This window comes from Heterostelium album (genome assembly GCF_000004825.1).
Source record: "Heterostelium album PN500 unplaced genomic scaffold PPL_contig8, whole genome shotgun sequence".
Lineage (NCBI taxonomy): Eukaryota > Evosea > Eumycetozoa > Acytosteliales > Acytosteliaceae > Heterostelium > Heterostelium album.
The window spans coordinates 547,077-566,193 of record NW_008805085.1 but is presented as its reverse complement, the minus strand read 5'-3'; the positions used below and the strand labels follow the sequence as shown (position 1 = coordinate 566,193).

Sequence of the window (19,117 nt, the reverse complement as noted above, 5' to 3'; positions counted from 1 at the left end):
ATGCTTTGCTGGGGCAAATATTTTGATTTTTTTTTTAAAAGTTTCGAAAATCAACTGCCCCACATCTAATCAAGATTATTTACTTTTTTTTTTTTCTTTTTTTGCAAAAATGTCAGTTGATTAGATGACGATTAAAAATATCTGGTTTTTTTTAGTTTTTAGATTTTTTCATCTTTTTTCGATACTATTTTTTGACAACCACATTTAAAGATTGGTTGAATTCTGGTCTCAAAAGGCGGTAATTAACAGAAAAAAAAATCTAAACAAAATTAATTATTAAAAGAAATCTATTTATTTATATCGATTCATTTATCAACACTGATCACTAATATTCTTATTATTAAAAAAATAAAATATTATATTGACTAATAAAAGAGACAAATCATATGATAAATTTTTTAACTTTATGTTGTAAGTGCATTGCTATTTCCTGTTGTTAAAAAGAGAGAGTGAAAGCATGGCAAATGTATGCCAACAAGTGTTTAAACGTGGAAAGAGCAAAGGAAATAGATGTACCAGGCATGTCAAGAACATGGATAACAACCTATGTTGGGAACAGGTCATCGACAACAAAGCAAGTAGCAGACCATGACATGTTGGTAAACCGGGTTGAGTATGTTATTGATGACATACCTGTTGAAGTTGATGACATTTAAGTGATTACATTGTCAAAACCTGTTGTCACCAATACATGTGATCCAGACGCCAGTGATAATCATCCATACATGTCATCTGATGATGATGATTCCATGGTTGAAGATGATAACCTTGACATGGTTGATGATGACCAGGCGAATGAAGATCAGATAGAAGAAGAGAACAAGAGAAGCGTATCATCCAGTATTATCATGACCTGTCATGGTTGAAAAAAGAACTGCCATTGAAGAAGAGAAAGGAAGAGACTCCTGATGAATGGATTGACAAGTTGAACATGATTATTGATAATAAAGGAATTGATAGGTTTGTAATTGTTGGATTTGGAGGTGTATGCAATGTCATTGAACATGTTGCAACCAAGAAAGGATGAGATTACAGGGATATACCTATGCAATGATATCAAACAGTGAGGTACATGAGATGCTAAAGATAATACGATTGAGAGTGAGATATCAAAGAATATAAGTATCTAATGGAGATTAGCAGGTGTTATGTTGACTACTGCACTCTCTGAATAGTAGTAGTGCCTTTACTAACGTTAGTAGTAATAAATGATTCCATAAAAGTAGTCCCAGGTATCCCCCAAGGTTTTACATGCATTATGTAAAATTAATTTCGATAGATGTGTTATATGTTATCTTGGAATCTTACTATGGACAAGGAATCATCTTAACCACTACGATATGGTAGAGGAGGATCATTACATCTTATTCAAACTAAAAAAAATGTTTCACAGAACAATTATCTGAAGGTGAATTAATTGACTTCATTTAAAAAAATTCACAAAATTAAAAATATCATTTTGTTCTTGAATAACCACCCTAAATATTTATTACTTGTTTATTTTGAGTTTTTATAGATTCACTTCATTTCATTTTATTTCTATTCAGCTCACACAATTACTATTTCTTCATCTTCAATACTCAAACTACATCATTATCACTTTCTATCACAACATATACTATCTTTTCATCTTTCATTGTTACTCATACACTCTCATCCTTATCAGTAGCTATTTATTTCTTTCGATTCATTCTCCTTTACTTTATCCATCTATATATTATTCTTTGCTGCTTTCATAATGTCGCAACAACAACACCCACCGTTCACTTGTTGGGTAGAGTTTAGTAACAAGAAAGACAAACTCACCTTCGAGAACACCGCCAACTATAATCGTCTCATCCCTGTCATCAGAGGTTCCAAACAACTCTCTGTAGGTTACGGTTCTATCGATTTGTTCTCTGATGCAGCCAAGACCATTCAACTTGATGTTGAGACTCCAGTCGATAGGAATCTTCAGCGAATCTATGTCGCCACCACTCAACCACAGCAAGGTAAGTACATCTACCTTCAAGTCTACAAACCAACCACCTATGATACTAACCAGCCCACTCCTCATATTCTCCTTCTCCCTTTTGTTATCTTGTCTTGTACTATATTTACACTTTCTTCTTCTCCTTCTCTTTCTTCTCGCCTCTCACACCGCTCATTACCCTACCAATCATATTACTTCAATCGTTTCCTACATACACACATACATCTACATCAACAAAACACTATTACCCATCAAACCTAAACATCCTTCCGAACTCTCTATAACTTCTTTTTCTACCTTCCTTGTTCATTGCAGGTCAACAAATACGTAAGTTTAAACAATTTATTTGAAATATTATCCTTTTAGCTTATATTCCCTAACCTCTTTCAATATATTGCTAACACATTATTATATATATATATATATTCTCATTCTCATTTCTTTTATCTTTGTCACTATCCTTCTATTCAACTCTTTACATACGGCATATTTCCTCTGCATTCGTTTACTTTTTTTCTTTTTTTAGTGGTACCAACAGCTGAGCTTGTACTTTCATGGCTGATCAGGAGATATGGCAATCCCCGTGAGCCGCCACCCTTTACCTCTCACTCCTTGCCATTGGAAGGAAGAGACAACGAACTCAATAAGATCATTGGCAATGTGCTCACTCGAATCGCATTCCTCGGAGATGGAAACAAGAATAATCATCCATTCAACGTCATCTATGGTGCTCCAGGCATTGGCAAGACACGTATCCTTGAGAGCATTGGCGATTATACAAGAAAGTCATCCAAGCTACCTACACGCCAGATCAATATCAACATTTCTTTCGGCAGCAAAACACCGTACAAACCCAATAGCATCGTGGAATCCTCAGCAAGACTCAGTTTGTGCACTCGAATCCTCTTCAGATACTTTGTCGATGGCTCCAACATTACGTCATTCGATGGTTTTGTCAACGACCTCTTAGAATCATTTATTCACGAAAAGATAACTACCGAGCTCTGCTTCCGTTGTATAAGGCTTTGGAAACAACAAGAAGATCAAACTTTCAATGACAGTTTGGAGACTCCCATTGCAGAGAATGATGTAATATTGGTCAACTTTGGCATTGATGAGTTTCAAAGAACTCTTACATCAGATTCGGATCTAGAAATGAGAAGATCCAAGCTCAAAGCAATCATTCGAGAGGAGCTAGCAACTCTCCATGTTTCGTCATTCTCATCATTCTTTTTCAATATCTCTCTGGCTGGTATACACATTGGCGAAATCTCCGAGATCATTCACGAGGAATCATCTCATGGCTACATACCGCTCTCACTACAATTTCTCTCCTCTGGAGCCCTGAAGAGCATCATTAACTCTCTTGAACCCAAATTCCAAACCAGAGACATCATGAGAGCCCTCGAATTCACAGGAGGATGGCCACGACCATTGGATATCATGATTAGGCATATCAAGAAAGAAAGCTTCAATCTGAACAACAAAACAAGCGAGATCCTTGCACAATGCAAAACCTCCTTTCAATACGACTATGGCACAATCAATAAAAACTTCTATCCATCAATCATTGCCTATTCGATATGTGGAGTCAGTAACGCTGAAGGCACCAGATTACAATCAGGTGACTCTTCATATACCTTAGAACAACTACAGAGCAATGGTCTACTGTCTCTCGGCCCTGAGAATGTTGTCAAGCTTCCACTCTACTTCATTTACAACTATATCGATTATCAGCCACATAATTTCTATCCAAACCACGTTCCAACCATGTACCATCATCTGAAGCTTGCTCTCAATATTGTCCAAGACGGAGATTACTCATTTGCTCAGTTTGAAAAACTCGCAGGTCACTATCTCGTCGCAAGGATGACAGCATTCCATTTTATCAAGACACCATATCACTCTCTCAATTCCAAGACTCTTTCTCCCCAACCAATCACTCTCCAAGAACTTTTTGGCATAGATGCAAGCTACTATCCCAATCGACTCCGAGGTACTACATTCCATGTTAGTAACAACACGACCTATATCGAGGCACCTCGCCATGAACCGGAATCAACAAGATCAATGGACAATTTCTCTCTTGTTCTCAATGCTCCAGGTGGACTTGTCGACGTTTCTGTACGATCTTCAGATCTGGACACAGTCCAATATCTTTTCAACTCTATGAAATTCACAAATTCCAACGATACCATCAAGGATCGAGAACTGTACAATTGTCGTGAAGTCAAACTTGCTTCAATATTGGATATCGACCAAAAGAAATATGTTTCCGTTCTACATCCCAACAAATGCCTCACTCCGACTACGATGAAGAAATTCCTTTCCTCCACCGGTTGGGAAGACGAAACTCAAACACCAATGGAAGATAACATGGAGACCGATGAGAATCAAGGGCAAGAAGAAGAGGAAGATATTGAACAAGAAAAGGATCAAAAGGAGGTGAGGAAGAGGAAACAACAGAAGTCCGAGAAACTTCCTAATTTCACAAAAGGCATCAACCATATTCTGATCAATCGTCAACCAAATGGTCTTGATCATCAATATTTCACAATCTTTGACCAGTTCCTTTGAATCTCCAGTAAATGCGAGAGTGTAGATATTTACCTGATACTCTATCCAATAGCTTTGGTTGATTCGGTATGAAAAATTTTAGTCCACAATAGAATGACATTAGATATGCACTTAGATGGGCAATCACATCTATATAATTAATATAAAATGGTAAAAACATACGCAATAGGCTTTTGGGTAAGTATTTTAGGTGCAGTAGGACTAAATATTGCAGAAAAAGATTACCAATTTGATTAACTTTTTTTCTGTTTCTCAAGAGAATAAATCATTTTTTGTTTTTCCACCATGGTTAACCCATATTATTTAATTAAAATAAATCCAACAATTGAAAAAAAATAAAAATCGCACCTTTTTTCTTCCACAATAACTATTCTTTATTAACAGTCAAGTATACGAACTGAGAGTCTATTTTGGCAAATCTGGCATTGGAGAGCGAATATGAAAATGTGTTGATGAAGGCCAAGGAAGTTAAGAAGGCCAACAAGCAAAGTCGGCCAACAGAGGAGCCAAAAAGCAATTTGTTGATCTAATCAGAAAGAAGCTGAACATTGTACTTTACCCCAACCAAAAGGATGAATCGTGGCCGATCTAGTAGACAGACTTGGGTACAGATACGATGAGTATCAAGTTGACGAACTGTCGAAATACCATTATAGATATCATTTGCAATGTAGAAAAGAAATAAAAACTTATACAATTCTGGGATCTATTTGTGTATCAAATTAAAATCTGTAAAAGAGATTATGTGATAGTAACAAATAAACAATAAAAAAACTTCCAAAAAAAAAATCACTTATTTTTTCCCAAAATGCTCGCCCAAACCAACATATCTTTAAATAATAAACAATTAGTAAATGATTCTCAAATAGTTTATAAATATTGTTTGTTTAACCTTTTTTAAACTTGTACATCCTTTAATTAAAGGTAATCTTGGTAATCTTTGTAATCCAATTTGAGACCAAAGTTCCTCTTGTCTCTCAAAGTACTAGGAAATAGAGAGGGTATTCTTCAAGTCATCAGAGAGTTCATTGTAAGAAGATGTCTTAGTGATTTCAATTCTTGGATAAAATCTATGTTCATCTTCCTTGTCCTTGACTCATGATCAGTCAACAAATTGCAGGTATTGATATAAACCTGCTAGTTCGTTTTTTATATTAAATATTTATCACACAGACCGTGAGAAATAGCCAATAAAATATTATTATTATTATTATTATTATTGTTTATAGTTATAATTAATTAATAAGTTGCATAGTATTAGGATAGAATAGATCTAACAGTAGTTGAGTGTTGATGATCAACAGTATAAAGTGGTGGCACGTAGTTGAAAGGATTTAGATTCCAATCGGATTTATATTTACGAGTTATTGCAGAGCAATTGGCATTGATTCCTTGGGAGATAGAATTAGGTATTGTGAAGTTAAGCTTGTGGTAATTGGCATCGATTAATTTGGTGTAATGTTTTTTTTTTTTTTTTTTATTTTATTTTTTGATTTGATATAATCATTTAATGACGTCCCATTGGTTCTCTCTTTCTTGGGGCGGCTCTCAAAATGTCGTCGACTCTCATGATCATTTCAGCGGCTTCGTGTGCAGATACGAGTACTTGTTGTTTAACTTTGAATGATTCGATAATTCCCAAATCTACAATATTTCCTATACATCCTTCCTTCATGTTGAGACCCATTTGCGATTTACCTTGGTAGTGGGCAGCCTTGAGTTGAGCGACGAGCTCTGAGCTGTCGTAACCGGCATTGTTGGCAATGATAGTTGGGATTTGACGGAGTGCCTTGGCGAATGACTCGATAGCCAATGCCTTCTTTCCTGGAGTGTTGGCAGCGAGCTTGTCGACGGCCTGGGCCATTTCCATCTCGACACAACCACCACCCAAAACGGTACGTGTCTCACCGACAGTCACCGACAAGACGCAGAGAGCGTCGTGGATCGAACGTTCTGCCTCCTCCAACATGTGTGAGGTGGCACCACGCAACACGATAGTGCAGGCTTGGCTGTCTGGAAGTCCGGAGAACTTGATGACCTTGTCCTCACCGATGATGACCTCCTCGATCAACTTGCAAGTACCGATCTTGACGAGCTCTGGATGGTCAAAGGTCGACACGATTTCGGCACCGGTGACCAAGGCGAGACGCTCGACACCCTCAAAGTCGGCGTGCTCAATCGACAAGACTCCGTGCTCGGCAAAGTATTGCTCTGGCAAGTTGTAGATCAACTGACGATTGATGAAACAGTTGATTCCGTGGTCGACGATCTTCTTGCACTTCTCGAGCATCTTTGTCTTTTCGGCATCCTCGAGCTTCGACAACTCGTTCATCGACTCGACAACGACCTTTCCACCGAAAATCTTAATCTTATCGGTGTCCATTGCAGTGTTGGCAATCAAAATCTTTGCATTCTCCATACGCTTTGGACAACCGACACCGATACGCTTCTCCAAGATGAAACCATCCTCGAGGTAGGAGTCACGCAACGATCCACCCGACTTCTTAATGATATGAATATTCTCTAAATTATTATTACCCTTCAATCTAAGAATGGCATCCACAACGATCGTTGCAAAATGTTCCTTCTCTGTATGTAAAATCTTTGAGCTCAATGTTGTTTTTGCTATATTGATTAAATCTTGTCTGAATTTATCTGTGTGATTATTTGATTTTAAGGAGATTGTTAATCATTTTGTACCACTAAATTGTTATTGCACTTTGCTGTGTATGTTTACCTTTGTCTGATGAATGATCGATTGCTGATGCGACGAGGGTTGAACGTGCGGTATCCAAAGCTAAACGCCAACCGTTGATGATTGTTTGTGGATGTACTTTTTGTGCGACTAAACGCTCACCTTCTCTGAGGAGTTCACCTGCCAATACGCAAACAGAGGTGGTACCGTCACCGACTTCGTCGTCTTGTGTACGTGAGATGTCTACCAAGATCTTGGCAGCTGGATTGTCGATATAGATCTTTGTGAGGATGGTAGCACCATCGTTGGTCACTGTAATCTCGTTGGGATTGCTCATAGAGGCCAAGATCTTATCCATACCTTTTGGTCCGAGTGTTGTCTTTACCAAATCAGTCAGTGCAATGGCACCGACAAAAGATGAGAGACGTGCAACTTCACCTCTCTCCTCTGAAGCATTCTCTTGATAAATTGGAACTGGTTGTAATTGACTCTATAATAATTGTTAAATAAAAATTATATTAGTTATTCTTGTCTTCTTTTTAATATATATATTATCATCATTCATCTTTTGCAATTATATATATATATAGATCAACCAAATTAATTCAACATTCCACCAAACTAAATCAAATCTATAAATTATTCAAATGCATTCATTCGTTCGTTTTTCTTTCTTTAATTGATATATGATACAAATTCCTGTGTCTAAATAATTCATCATCATTTTGTTATTTTAATGATGATCTATCTATCTAACTCTTTTTTTTTTCTCTTCTTATATATCCTCTATGAGTCATAATAATACAAGTCAGTCATGTTCATAGATTGAAAAATGTAATTGATGGTTGACCTATTGTTGTTGTTGTTGTTCGATTGAATAAGATGATTAATTTCTTTTGATTGTTATGATAGTTTACAGTCATTTTTGTCTATATATTCAATGTATATGTATATCAAAGGGTGATTGATTGATTTGTTTTTGTTTTCGAAAAGTCAATAAAAGAAGTAATATCTAAGAAACTAACTAAAATAAACTTTTACTAATATTAATGTTATTATTATTCGTTAATTTAATCGATTAATAGATAGATGTTCTAATATTATCGGAAAGCAACCACTTTGTTATCTTGGTTTAGTTTTGTGTGATTTTTTTTATTATGACATTCAATGAGTTCAACATGTAAAAAATTTGAATTTTTGAATTTTTTTGTTAACGTTATAGTTTTTTTTTTTTTGTGTGTCTGCACATCACACCAGATATCAATATTAAACATTCTTATTGTTATCGTTAGTTAATCTAACAAAAAGGTCCATTCATTAAATTTATTTAAAAATTATTATAAATGTTTCTTATTTTTTTTACAACTAACAATCAAAAAAAAATAAACAGATCTAAAATTAAATAAGAAAAAGTAAAAGTTTAGTAACTTTCTAAATTAATTTCCTGATATCTAATTTTATCTTTGAAACGGTCTTTGAAAAAAGAGAATATTTTTCAAGTTAATAACCACGTGTTGTTGCAAACACATAAAAATAAAAAACAAAAATAAAAAAATAAAAAACAAAAAAACATACATAAAATTATATTACCTAATTTATTTAAAAAGTGTTAAACTAGTTTTTTTATTATATATATTTATTTATTTATTAAACAAAAAACTTTATTAATTTAGAGATTAAATAGATCAAATTAATTAAGAAAGTTATTAGAGAAAGTTAGAGAAAGAAAATAAAGTTTAGAAACAAACATTACAAGATAGAATAGAGATATATAGATATAGCAAAGATGATTGTATATTCAATTGGACTTTTTAAGGTGGTTCCAGGTCAGAAACCGGTTCTTTTAAATATAGTATATGAGTTGTCGTCGTTTGGATTCTTCCAGAGATCGTCGGTCAAGGAGATTGCTCTGTTCGTTTCGAGAGAGACTGTCGAGCGTATCAATGTGAATGAGCGACTCAGTGTGTTGCACGAAGCCAGCAAGAAGGTGTGTCATGCAACGCTTGTCTCCAATGGCTTGGCTTGTGCGGTGTTGACCGACGGCGAGTATCCAGATCGTGTTGCACACGTACTGACGAGAGTTGCCATGGATCAATTCACAGCGGCTCACGGTGACAAGTGGAAGTCGGCGACGGCCGACGTCGACATGTCGACACCACAACTCGAGCAGACCATAGTTAAATACCAGAATCCACACGAAGCTGATCCAATGCTCAGCCTACAGAAGAATCTCGATGAGACAATTTCAATCGTAAAGAAAACAGTTGAACAACTCGGACAGCGTGGTGCCAAGCTCGAAGATCTTGCATCAAAGAGTGACGATCTAAGTTTCCAAAGTAAAGCATTCATGAAGAATGCTGAAAGTATGAATAAATGTTGTGGATACATGTAATATATTTATCAAAAAAAAAAAAAAAATCAAACTAAAGCATGCTTTATTCATCATCATTCTAAACTAAATAATAATAATACAAAACTAAACAAACTAAACTAACAACATCATAGTTGATTTTTACAAACACATTATCTATGTAATAATAAATTGTATTTGAATATCTGATTTATATAAACTACTATTATTATAATTATTCTTCAAACAAATATTTATCTTTTAAATAATCTATAATTCCTGTTGTTGTGTTTAATCTATTAAATTCTAGTTTCTCTGGTGTTTTTGGTTTTTGTTAATGTTAGTTATTTGATTGATATGTTTGTTGTTGATTTGATTTCAAATTCAAATTTGTTAATAATAGTTACCATTCTTGTTGTGGACATCGAAAAGCATATACATAAGATGTCGGTGAAAGATGTTGGGATGCAATCCACCGTACTCTGTGTAGATATCGAGGAAGTCGGAGATGCATTCGGGTGGCGTGACGTTGTAGCCTTTGAAGAGCGCAGGATTGCATAGGATACCTCTCGCCGTCATTACACCGTTGACTTTGGTGCGCTCTCTCACCTCGTTCGCTTGCTCCAGCGTGAAGATATCACCGTTAGCAAACACCGGTATCGAAACCGACTCCTTCACCAGCTTGATAGCTTCGTAGTCTACCGGGTGAGAACTACGCTGCGAAGAGGTACGTCCGTGTACTGCCAGCCACGACACACCCGATGCTTCGGCTTGTCTCACCAGTTCCACCGTCTTTTGCAAGTTCTTATCGACACGAATCTTTATTGAACAGGGAATGCCGACACGATTGTTTACCTGTTTCACCATGTCCGTTATCTTTTGAGGATGTTGCAATAGATTCGCACCGTAACCTTCTTTCATCACCCATTTCTGAGGACATCCACAGTTTATATCGACACCCTGACAGTGTTTCGCCACTTTTTCGGCAGCAGCTGCCAACTCTTCAGCTGAATTCGCAGCAAATTGTACAATTAAAGAATCATCAACTATAATAATTATAGAGAGGATAATAATAAATGTTTAGTTTAATAATTATTGATAGAAATCACCAGATAATAACAATAATAAATTTATACATACATATATTTGTTGAAAAGTCAGAATCTCTTGCATATGCACTTCTATTGAATGCTTCAGCAAGAATCATTGGTGAATAGGTTATATCGCAACCCCACTTTTTACATAGTAATCTAAAGGGTAATCTACTGAATCTAACCATAGGTGCAGCAATCTTCATAAATTCTCCATTATTTACTCTTTCAAGAAGTGTCTTTTTATTATTATCATCATTGTTATCATTATTATTATTATTATTATATATTGAAACTCTCTTTATATCATCAGTAATATTACATTCTGTATCTATATTATCATCATTTATATCATCTAGATCTTGTTCTTCTATAATATCATCTCTATCTTTATTATTGTTTTCCATTTTTGTTTAATTAATTAAAATAAAATGTTTTAATTTTTAAAAAACGAACGATATTTGATTTCAAATCATTTATTTATTAAAATATATAACAACCAACGAATCCACAAATTATAGACGTTATAAAAGATGATAAGAAATTAACTTGATGATTATCTAGAATATCACTTCCAGTGATGTGTTTTATATCATCGGTATTTGAAGGGTTGTTAGGAGGATGATTAGTTACAACCATTTTCTTTGAATTCCAACCTGAATATTGTAATGTTGCACCTAATATAGAATCAAGCTATTATATAACGTATTTAGTTAATTATTTTATCATTTGCTATTCACTCATAACAACAACATACTAATGATCCAAAGAATCCAGCAAAAGTACCTAAGAATACGATTGGTAATTGCGATTGTGTTGGCCAATCTCGGTTCAGCAGGAAACAACATAGATAATAAGATAGACCAATGAATGTACCACCGACAATCGATGCAAGTGTACCTATTGGACTGATACCACCATTGGTGCCTGCAGGCACTGTTTTGAAGGTGGTGACAAGTATCGGTTGTCTCTTGTTGAGTACACCCAACTCTGATGCCCAAGTATCGCCGTTACAAGCAGCGTAATGTCCTAGTGCTGCACATAGTAAGAATATTTCCAAGTACCTGGAAGAGGAATATATATAGGTGACTGTGGAATTGGTTGCAACCAGTAAATAGAGTAACCCAAAGGTGGCACCCGTCAAGCTGTTTGATAGTACCTGAATGTAGTTTCGCTGACCACCATCTCGATGATCTTCCTCCACCTTCTTTTTGATTGCTGACTTGTATTTAGTGAGATAGGAAGAGGAAAAGTAGAAAGATAACATTAAAACGGCGAATATCCAGCCCGACACTACAATGACAACACCTATACACCAAGCAACAATCGCACCGTCATTTGACAACGATTTCTTTTTATAGCCACGACTAGCAATAGCAGTGGCAAGAATTAAAGCCCATAGTATTCTACTCTTTACAGCTTCATAAACAGTGTTACCATTAGCATTGTTTGATATTGAGCTTGAAGTTATTGAGCTTTCGACAAACTCAAAACAAAAACAATAAACTATCAAAATAACTATAACTAGAATATAATTATAATTCATTTTAACTAAAATTAAAACAACAAACAAAATAAGTAAACAAAAGATAAAGATAACAATAAAATAAGAAAGTAATACTAATATATAATTAATTAAAAAAATAAAGAGTCAGATTATATAATTGGTAATATTAAAATATCACCCACAAAGTTACCACCAATAAACCAATTTGTTTGAACAATGCAAATGAAATTTTATTATAGGATGATACATTATTTATATGTGTATCAAATATGTTTAGTTGGTTGGTTGTTTTTAATTTTGTTTTGTTTTGTTTTAAAAAATGAAGATGGTGAAGTTAAGTTTATACGATTATATGATAGTATCCAGCAATATATAATACGAATACGAAAATATGAAAAGTGGCACGTTCTTGTTGTGAATTGGTGAGGAACTCGTAGGCAAGGTCAGCTATGCCAAAGACAATGATTCGTGTTACTATCTGATGCGCAAGGTCATAGAATGTATAGTCGACAGTGTCAAGGAATGCCAGTGATATTATTTGTAGAACTATATAGATGATGAATATCAGTGGAATCTGATTGAATCGCTGTCTTAGTGAGTGTGATAACACCAGAAAACTAGAGGCAACTGTCACCAAGCCCAACAACGCCACACAAAACAGCGGTAGTACCGACCTCGTAGTGGTAACATCCTTTGTCACCGGGTGGAAGAAACATCGATGTGGATGGCTATAGGGTGATCCTCTACTAACTTCATAAGGTGGTTTTCTAGCGTTATAAGTTAACTCTCCAATATTCTGATCAATACTTATATTCGTTTTAAATGGTAAATATAAATATTGTTTAAAATTATTATTATTGTTGTTCTCTAAATTATTATTATTAATATCTAAATTATTATATTGTATATTCTGTTGTTTTTGTTGTTGTTGTTCTTGTAATTTATTCGATTCATAATCTGTTGTTGACGTTATTACAAAACTAGGATATAATTCTTTTAATTCTTTCTTTGTATTTTTATTTGTATTTACAAGTACCTATTATATAACCATATGTTGTTAGTAATAGTAATAGATTGATGTTCGTAATTTAAACAAATTACCTCGGCAGTTGCTTGAAAACTATATGATGATTCATCGTATTGAAACCAATCAAGGTGATAGAAATGATGAAAGAAACAAGTGCCTATTACATAGTGACGGTATACATCGATATCGTATGGTACATCAAAGAGGAATACAAGTAGCCAAAATATAACGAGAATTACAATGAGCGATACGAAAGGTGATGTCTTTGTAACTGCCAATGGATTAGGCATTACACCCCTACGTAAACCAAACCTGTGTCTAAAATGATGTTGTTGTTGTTGTTGTTCTTCCTCTTGCTGAACATTATTATTTTCATGAACAGCATCTACAGGAATATAATTAGGTATTCCACCTAAATCACCGAATCGATTATTATTTTCGTTCTCCATGTTTCTATTATTTTCATAGATGGATGATGTTGGGTGTTGATGTTGTTGATGATAATGATGATCTATCTGTCTATCTATTGTTTAAAAAAAAATACTAAAATAAAATTATTTATATAGATGTTGCCTGGTGTTGTCGATGTTGTTGTTGGATGTTATTTTATTTGCATGTGTGTGTCAATGAAATAACGACATACAATGTAATCTTCAATTTTAGTTTTTAATTAATTTTGTTGATTTTCAATGAATGAACTTAAATATATTCTTGACTATGAAACACAATAAATAAATTTTAACTACATCTTTTAAAATGATGATTATTTTGAATTGAATATAAATATATATGTGTGTGTTAACTAAAAATTTTAATCAAATGTGTTGTGTTTGTTTATTTAAATTGTTATTATTGTTTTGTTTTTACTAATAATAATAATTAGTATTACTTTTCATCAACCACCAATCATTCAACATTAGTATTTTGACCAATAGTAATAATATTAAAATCTTAATAATATGAGAATATTTATTTACATCAATTAAAACATCAGTTATCAGCAACAACAACAAACACTTAGTTACTTACTACTTTTGACATTTTTTTATAAAATAAAGAATAAAATAATAAAAAAAAAAAAGAATAATAGATATAATAAAAGATAAGATTTAATAGATTAATAAAAAATATAAAATAATCCAATTGATCGATTCAATTGGTTTGTTTAGTTGATTGATTAATATAATGGGTAATAATAGTAGTAGATCAAATAATAATAATAATTTGACGATACCCAAAACAAGAAAAACAAGAACTTCCTCTGATTCTGGTCAAAAAGAATTGTTTTTATCTCCCAATAACCTTCATATAAATAATGATTCATCTAAATCTAAAAAACATCAAAAATCAAATAGTATAGCCAACAACACCTATGATAATAATAACAATAATCATTTAAATACTTCTAAATCGACAACGGTCTCATCAAATCAAAAAAATAATAATAAATCAAAATATAATAATAAATCAAGTAACAGTGATAATAGCAACAGCAACAATAATAATGAAAGCAACAATAACAATAGTAATCAATCGAATTCATTATCAACATCACCATTGAATCTATCGGTACCACCCAATTCACCAGAGGCAAATGCTCTCTACTATTCAAAGTCACTACCAAACTCGGTTGGAAAGTGTATGGGTAACTCTCATGATAGTCAACTACAACAGATAAAGTCTCCAAATGACTCAGCACTACAAAATATGGTCATATCAGATGACAATAGCATTTCAACTACATCATCACTTGACAATACAAATAGCAATAACAATAATAGCATGATAAGACAACCATTAATACAATCTTTACTTAAACAAATATCAAACACTTCAAGTACAAATACAAATGAAGATATTAGTAATAGTATAGATATAGATTGGAGGTAATTAATTAATTTAAAGAATGATTTCGAATCTATACACAGTTAATTCTAATGTTTATTTATCTTTGTTATTATAAGTTATAAAGAATTAAATGGTATAGAATGGCCAGTTACAAATGAATTCCCAATCGGACTTGGTTTTATAAAGAGAATAGATATTTCACATAATCAGATCGTTGACATCCCAAGTTGGATTGTGTATTGTTCCAATCTAGAGTCATTAAATATCTATGATAATCATATGGTTACCATTCCAAGTCATATTGGAAATTTAAAGAATCTTCAGAAACTTGTATTATCTCAAAATAGAATAGAGTCTTTACATCATATAGTACAACAACAACAACAACAACAACAACAACAACAACAACAACAACAACAACAACAACAACAACAACAACAACAACAACAACAACAACAACAACAACAATCAGACAATAACAATCAAATAGAAGATAATAATGATAATAATAATAATAATATAAATTTATCTCCAAGATTATCATTAAATACACTCAAATCATTAAGAATATTATTATTAAGTTCGAATCAACTCATAACAATACCAGATCTATCTGGTTTGAATCTATTGGAAAAGTTAGTATTGGATCGTAATCAGATTGTGGAAGTGGTTGGTCCTTTACCAGTATCTTTGATGCATCTATCGATATCACACAATAAGCTGTCAAAGTTACCGGATTCTATTTTGGCGTTGAACAGATTACAGCAATTGGATTTATCACACAACAGTATTGAACATTTAGATAACATTTCAACAGCAACAGTAACAACAGCAACCGATTTCTTATTGGAGATAATCAATTTATCATATAATAAGATAACTACTATTAGTGAAGGATTCTTTTCTAGATATCGCCAACTGGTTCAGCTTAACTTGGAGTCAAATCAACTAGAGTCATTGAACAACTGTGGATTTGGAGCACATCAAACTCGTTTACACACGCTTATACTCTCAAAGAATAAGTTGACCAAGTTGGATGACACTCTTAACGATATACCAATGTTGGCTATTCTCTATCTCGATGGTAATCAACTAAGTACTTTGCCATTCAGTTGTAGACGTTCTTTGAATAGCTCGCTCGAGGAGTTGTATTTGAATTGCAATCTACTGTCGGACATTGAAGCGCTCTGCCATTTGACGGCGCTTTCCAAGTTGTCGTGTGCGTTCAATCAGATCAAACAGATACCTTTGGAAATCAAGGAGATGACACAGCTGATGACACTCGATATCTCAAACAACGAAATAGAAAGTATACCAAAATCTACATTCTCACAGATAAAGACACTCTATCAGATCGAGCTGAGCAACAATCCACTGTCATCGGTTGCTGGCGACATCTCAACAATGACATGGCTAAAGGAGTTCAATATTTCAAAAACGCCGTTTCAAATGAAAATACCAAGAGAATTGAGAAGAAATGGAACAAAAGGAATAATCGATTTCATATCAAAACAATCATAATAAAAAAAACAATACCATAGACAACCAATCTTATTATAATATATGTTTGAATATTATAATTTAAATATATAAAGTTGTAGATTATCAATTGTATAGAATGACAATATTAATTTTTGATTCATCTATAAATCCAATGATTATATTATATTGTATATCGTTTTTGATTCTGTTTTCTGAAAATCCTGTCCTCTCTATATATATTGTTTGTTGTTGTATTGTTTGGAATGACAATGTGTGTGTGTGTGGTCATATTCCATCAAAATCAAATTGAATTATTTATATTCTAATATATATGAGCGTGTGTGTAATGAGAATAATGTGGTTGATTTGATTTCTAGTGTGCTTGTTTGATTATCAACTATAAATAATTATCTGTGAAAATTATATAGCATCTATATTTGATTGTTTTGTGTTATTTTTTTATATCAATTGAATAGAATGACTAAATGGCATATCAGCATACTCACTGTACGCATACAGTTTACAAGTAGTATTGCAAAATTATTGAATTCATAAATTGGATTAAAAAGATAATGTTATTCAATCTATACTTTTTTTTTATTATTAATTATAAACCATATATACTAAAATATTAATTCTTTATTGTTTAAATTATAAATCATAGAATAATAATATCTAAATCTAAATAACAAAATAGTTTAAATTTTAAAAATATGGAACCTATATTAGTTGAAAATATAAATAATGATAATGTTGTTAATCCACAATTTATAATAGATACAGAGAAACTGTAAGTGTTTAAAAGAAAAAATTTTCATAAAAAAAAGTTGTAAATCAGAATTTTTTTTTAATTAACTGATGATCATCAAAAATAAAACAGGAAATTATATTTGGAAAAACATGATAAAAAGTTAGATCAATATTTATTTTATAATAAATGTAATAATAGTAATAGCAATAGTAATAATAATAATAATAACAGTCAAATTGAAAGTCAAATTCTAGAATATAGAACAATTGAAAAGAAATTTAAAAAGTATGGTGGTTTCATAAAGACATATCATCAATTTCATAGCTTAACAGAGAGGTTGGTCAGTTTGCCTAGTGTGGTAGTTCGATTGCTCTACAAAAAGGTAACAGAATCACAATTGGAAATTAGTAAACTAAATTTTATTGCACTTTGGTCAAAGTACTTGGCAAACAAAGATGGTGATACTATACTTTTCAATCTGCTGGTGGCGAACAGCAATCAACAGTGGTTAGATTTCAGCAGTTTAGTCCCACTCGTTCAAACACTGATCGATTACCACCCAGGTTTGAAACAGCTACACTCGGTAGCAAAGAAATATCAATCACACTACATCGATGTTGTTATTATCCGACTGCTTCACTCATTGTCGTTCAAACATGTCGGTCGAATTACACTGTCCGATTTGAAAGTTAGTAATCTACTGATCACTCTGAGAATATTGGATTCTTACGATGATCTCTCAAGTGATACCAGTCATTTCTCGCTGCGACAGTTCAGAGTATTGTCGAGATTGTTTGAGCTGTTGGATACCGACAACGATGGATTCCTGGTAGCCAACGACATCATTCAATTCTCAAATGGGCTGTCCACCTCCAAATGTCTGAAGCGTGTAGTTGACTGTCCTGTGTTTCCTCAATCTAAATGCTCAGCTCTCTCATTCAGAAACTTTCTCTGGTACCTACTCTCGGATATCGACAAACACAGAATGTCATCGATTCACTTCTGGTTCAGCGTACTCGATACCGACAACGATGGATTCATCAGCTTCTTTGAATTGGAATGCTTTTTCGAGGAGATACAAAAACAAATGTCAAGAGATGACGAATCGCCAATGTTTAGAGATACTCTTTGTCAAATGTATGGTTATAACTTGATTAATAATAACTTACATATTTATTAATTCAAACTTTTTCATTTTCTCTTTTATTAGAGTTGATATGTTAAATATTAAAGGAAATAGGATAACATTGAATGATTTGAAGAGATCGAAAATGACCACTAGATTCTTCAATATGATGTTTTCTGTTGGTTATTGGCTGGGAAATAACACACCAAAGTTACAATGGTCAGAGTTTATCTCGTCACTGGAGAATCAGATCAAAATGGATAATGGAGCAAGTGAATCTAGTTTCTCTGACGATGAACAATTGTTTCGATCGATCCAATCGTTACCGACATCACCCATTCCAATGAAAAAATCGAAATCCTCAAAGAGCAAACGATCGAAATCATTAGACAGCCTAAACACAACAACAAAGAATCAATCGAAATCTATATCCTATTTAACTAATAGCAAAAAGAAACTGTCGAGCTACCTATATCACCCAATGTTTTTTCTTTTGGGAATATTTATCATTGGCTTGCTTCACTCTATAAACTTGGGAATACTACTGCTGCTGTTTAATATAGTCTATGCTTTTATTCGATATATGATTTATTTAAAATAAATTAAAAATAAAAAAATTGAATAAAATTAATGAATATTTTTTTTTTTCTTATTTTCTTTGAAAGTTCCAAAAATACGTTTTCGAAACTTA

At 33.1% G+C, this 19,117-nt stretch overlaps 6 protein-coding genes across 6 annotated transcripts; 3 read left to right on the top strand and 3 right to left on the bottom strand.

Moving 5' to 3' along the window:
• Positions 1–1,738: 1,738 nt before the first annotated feature.
• On the top strand, positions 1,739–4,549 carry PPL_03883 (uncharacterized protein; the record flags this gene model as incomplete). The annotated part of the gene is made up of 2 exons (XM_020574796.1): positions 1,739–1,991; positions 2,499–4,549. The coding sequence occupies 2 exons, from the start codon at positions 1,739–1,741 to the stop codon at positions 4,547–4,549; spliced, it is 2,304 nt and encodes a 767-aa protein (XP_020435210.1).
• Positions 4,550–6,056: 1,507 nt separating this feature from the next.
• Positions 6,057–11,092, bottom strand: cct2 (chaperonin containing TCP1 beta subunit; the record flags this gene model as incomplete). Its single annotated transcript, XM_020574795.1, has 6 exons — positions 6,057–7,174; positions 7,287–7,732; positions 9,430–9,601; positions 9,669–9,699; positions 10,204–10,640; positions 10,735–11,092. 6 exons carry the CDS (start codon positions 11,090–11,092, stop codon positions 6,057–6,059), a joined length of 2,562 nt encoding a protein of 853 aa, XP_020435209.1.
• A 76-nt stretch (positions 11,093–11,168) lies between these two features.
• PPL_03881 (DUF92 domain-containing protein) lies at positions 11,169–12,231 on the bottom strand (the record flags this gene model as incomplete). The annotated part of the gene is made up of 2 exons (XM_020574794.1): positions 11,169–11,378; positions 11,443–12,231. 2 exons carry the CDS (start codon positions 12,229–12,231, stop codon positions 11,169–11,171), a joined length of 999 nt encoding a protein of 332 aa, XP_020435208.1.
• A 301-nt stretch (positions 12,232–12,532) lies between these two features.
• On the bottom strand, positions 12,533–14,260 carry PPL_03880 (uncharacterized protein; the record flags this gene model as incomplete). Its single annotated transcript, XM_020574793.1, has 3 exons — positions 12,533–13,228; positions 13,294–13,742; positions 14,245–14,260. The coding sequence occupies 3 exons, from the start codon at positions 14,258–14,260 to the stop codon at positions 12,533–12,535; spliced, it is 1,161 nt and encodes a 386-aa protein (XP_020435207.1).
• Positions 14,261–14,404: 144 nt separating this feature from the next.
• Positions 14,405–16,684, top strand: PPL_03879 (leucine-rich repeat domain-containing protein; the record flags this gene model as incomplete). The annotated part of the gene is made up of 3 exons (XM_020574792.1): positions 14,405–15,105; positions 15,184–16,215; positions 16,663–16,684. The coding sequence occupies 3 exons, from the start codon at positions 14,405–14,407 to the stop codon at positions 16,682–16,684; spliced, it is 1,755 nt and encodes a 584-aa protein (XP_020435206.1).
• A 578-nt stretch (positions 16,685–17,262) lies between these two features.
• On the top strand, positions 17,263–18,454 carry PPL_03878 (uncharacterized protein; the record flags this gene model as incomplete). Its single annotated transcript, XM_020574791.1, has 4 exons — positions 17,263–17,339; positions 17,430–17,640; positions 17,683–17,919; positions 18,230–18,454. The coding sequence occupies 4 exons, from the start codon at positions 17,263–17,265 to the stop codon at positions 18,452–18,454; spliced, it is 750 nt and encodes a 249-aa protein (XP_020435205.1).
• Between the last annotated feature and the right edge of the window lie 663 nt (positions 18,455–19,117).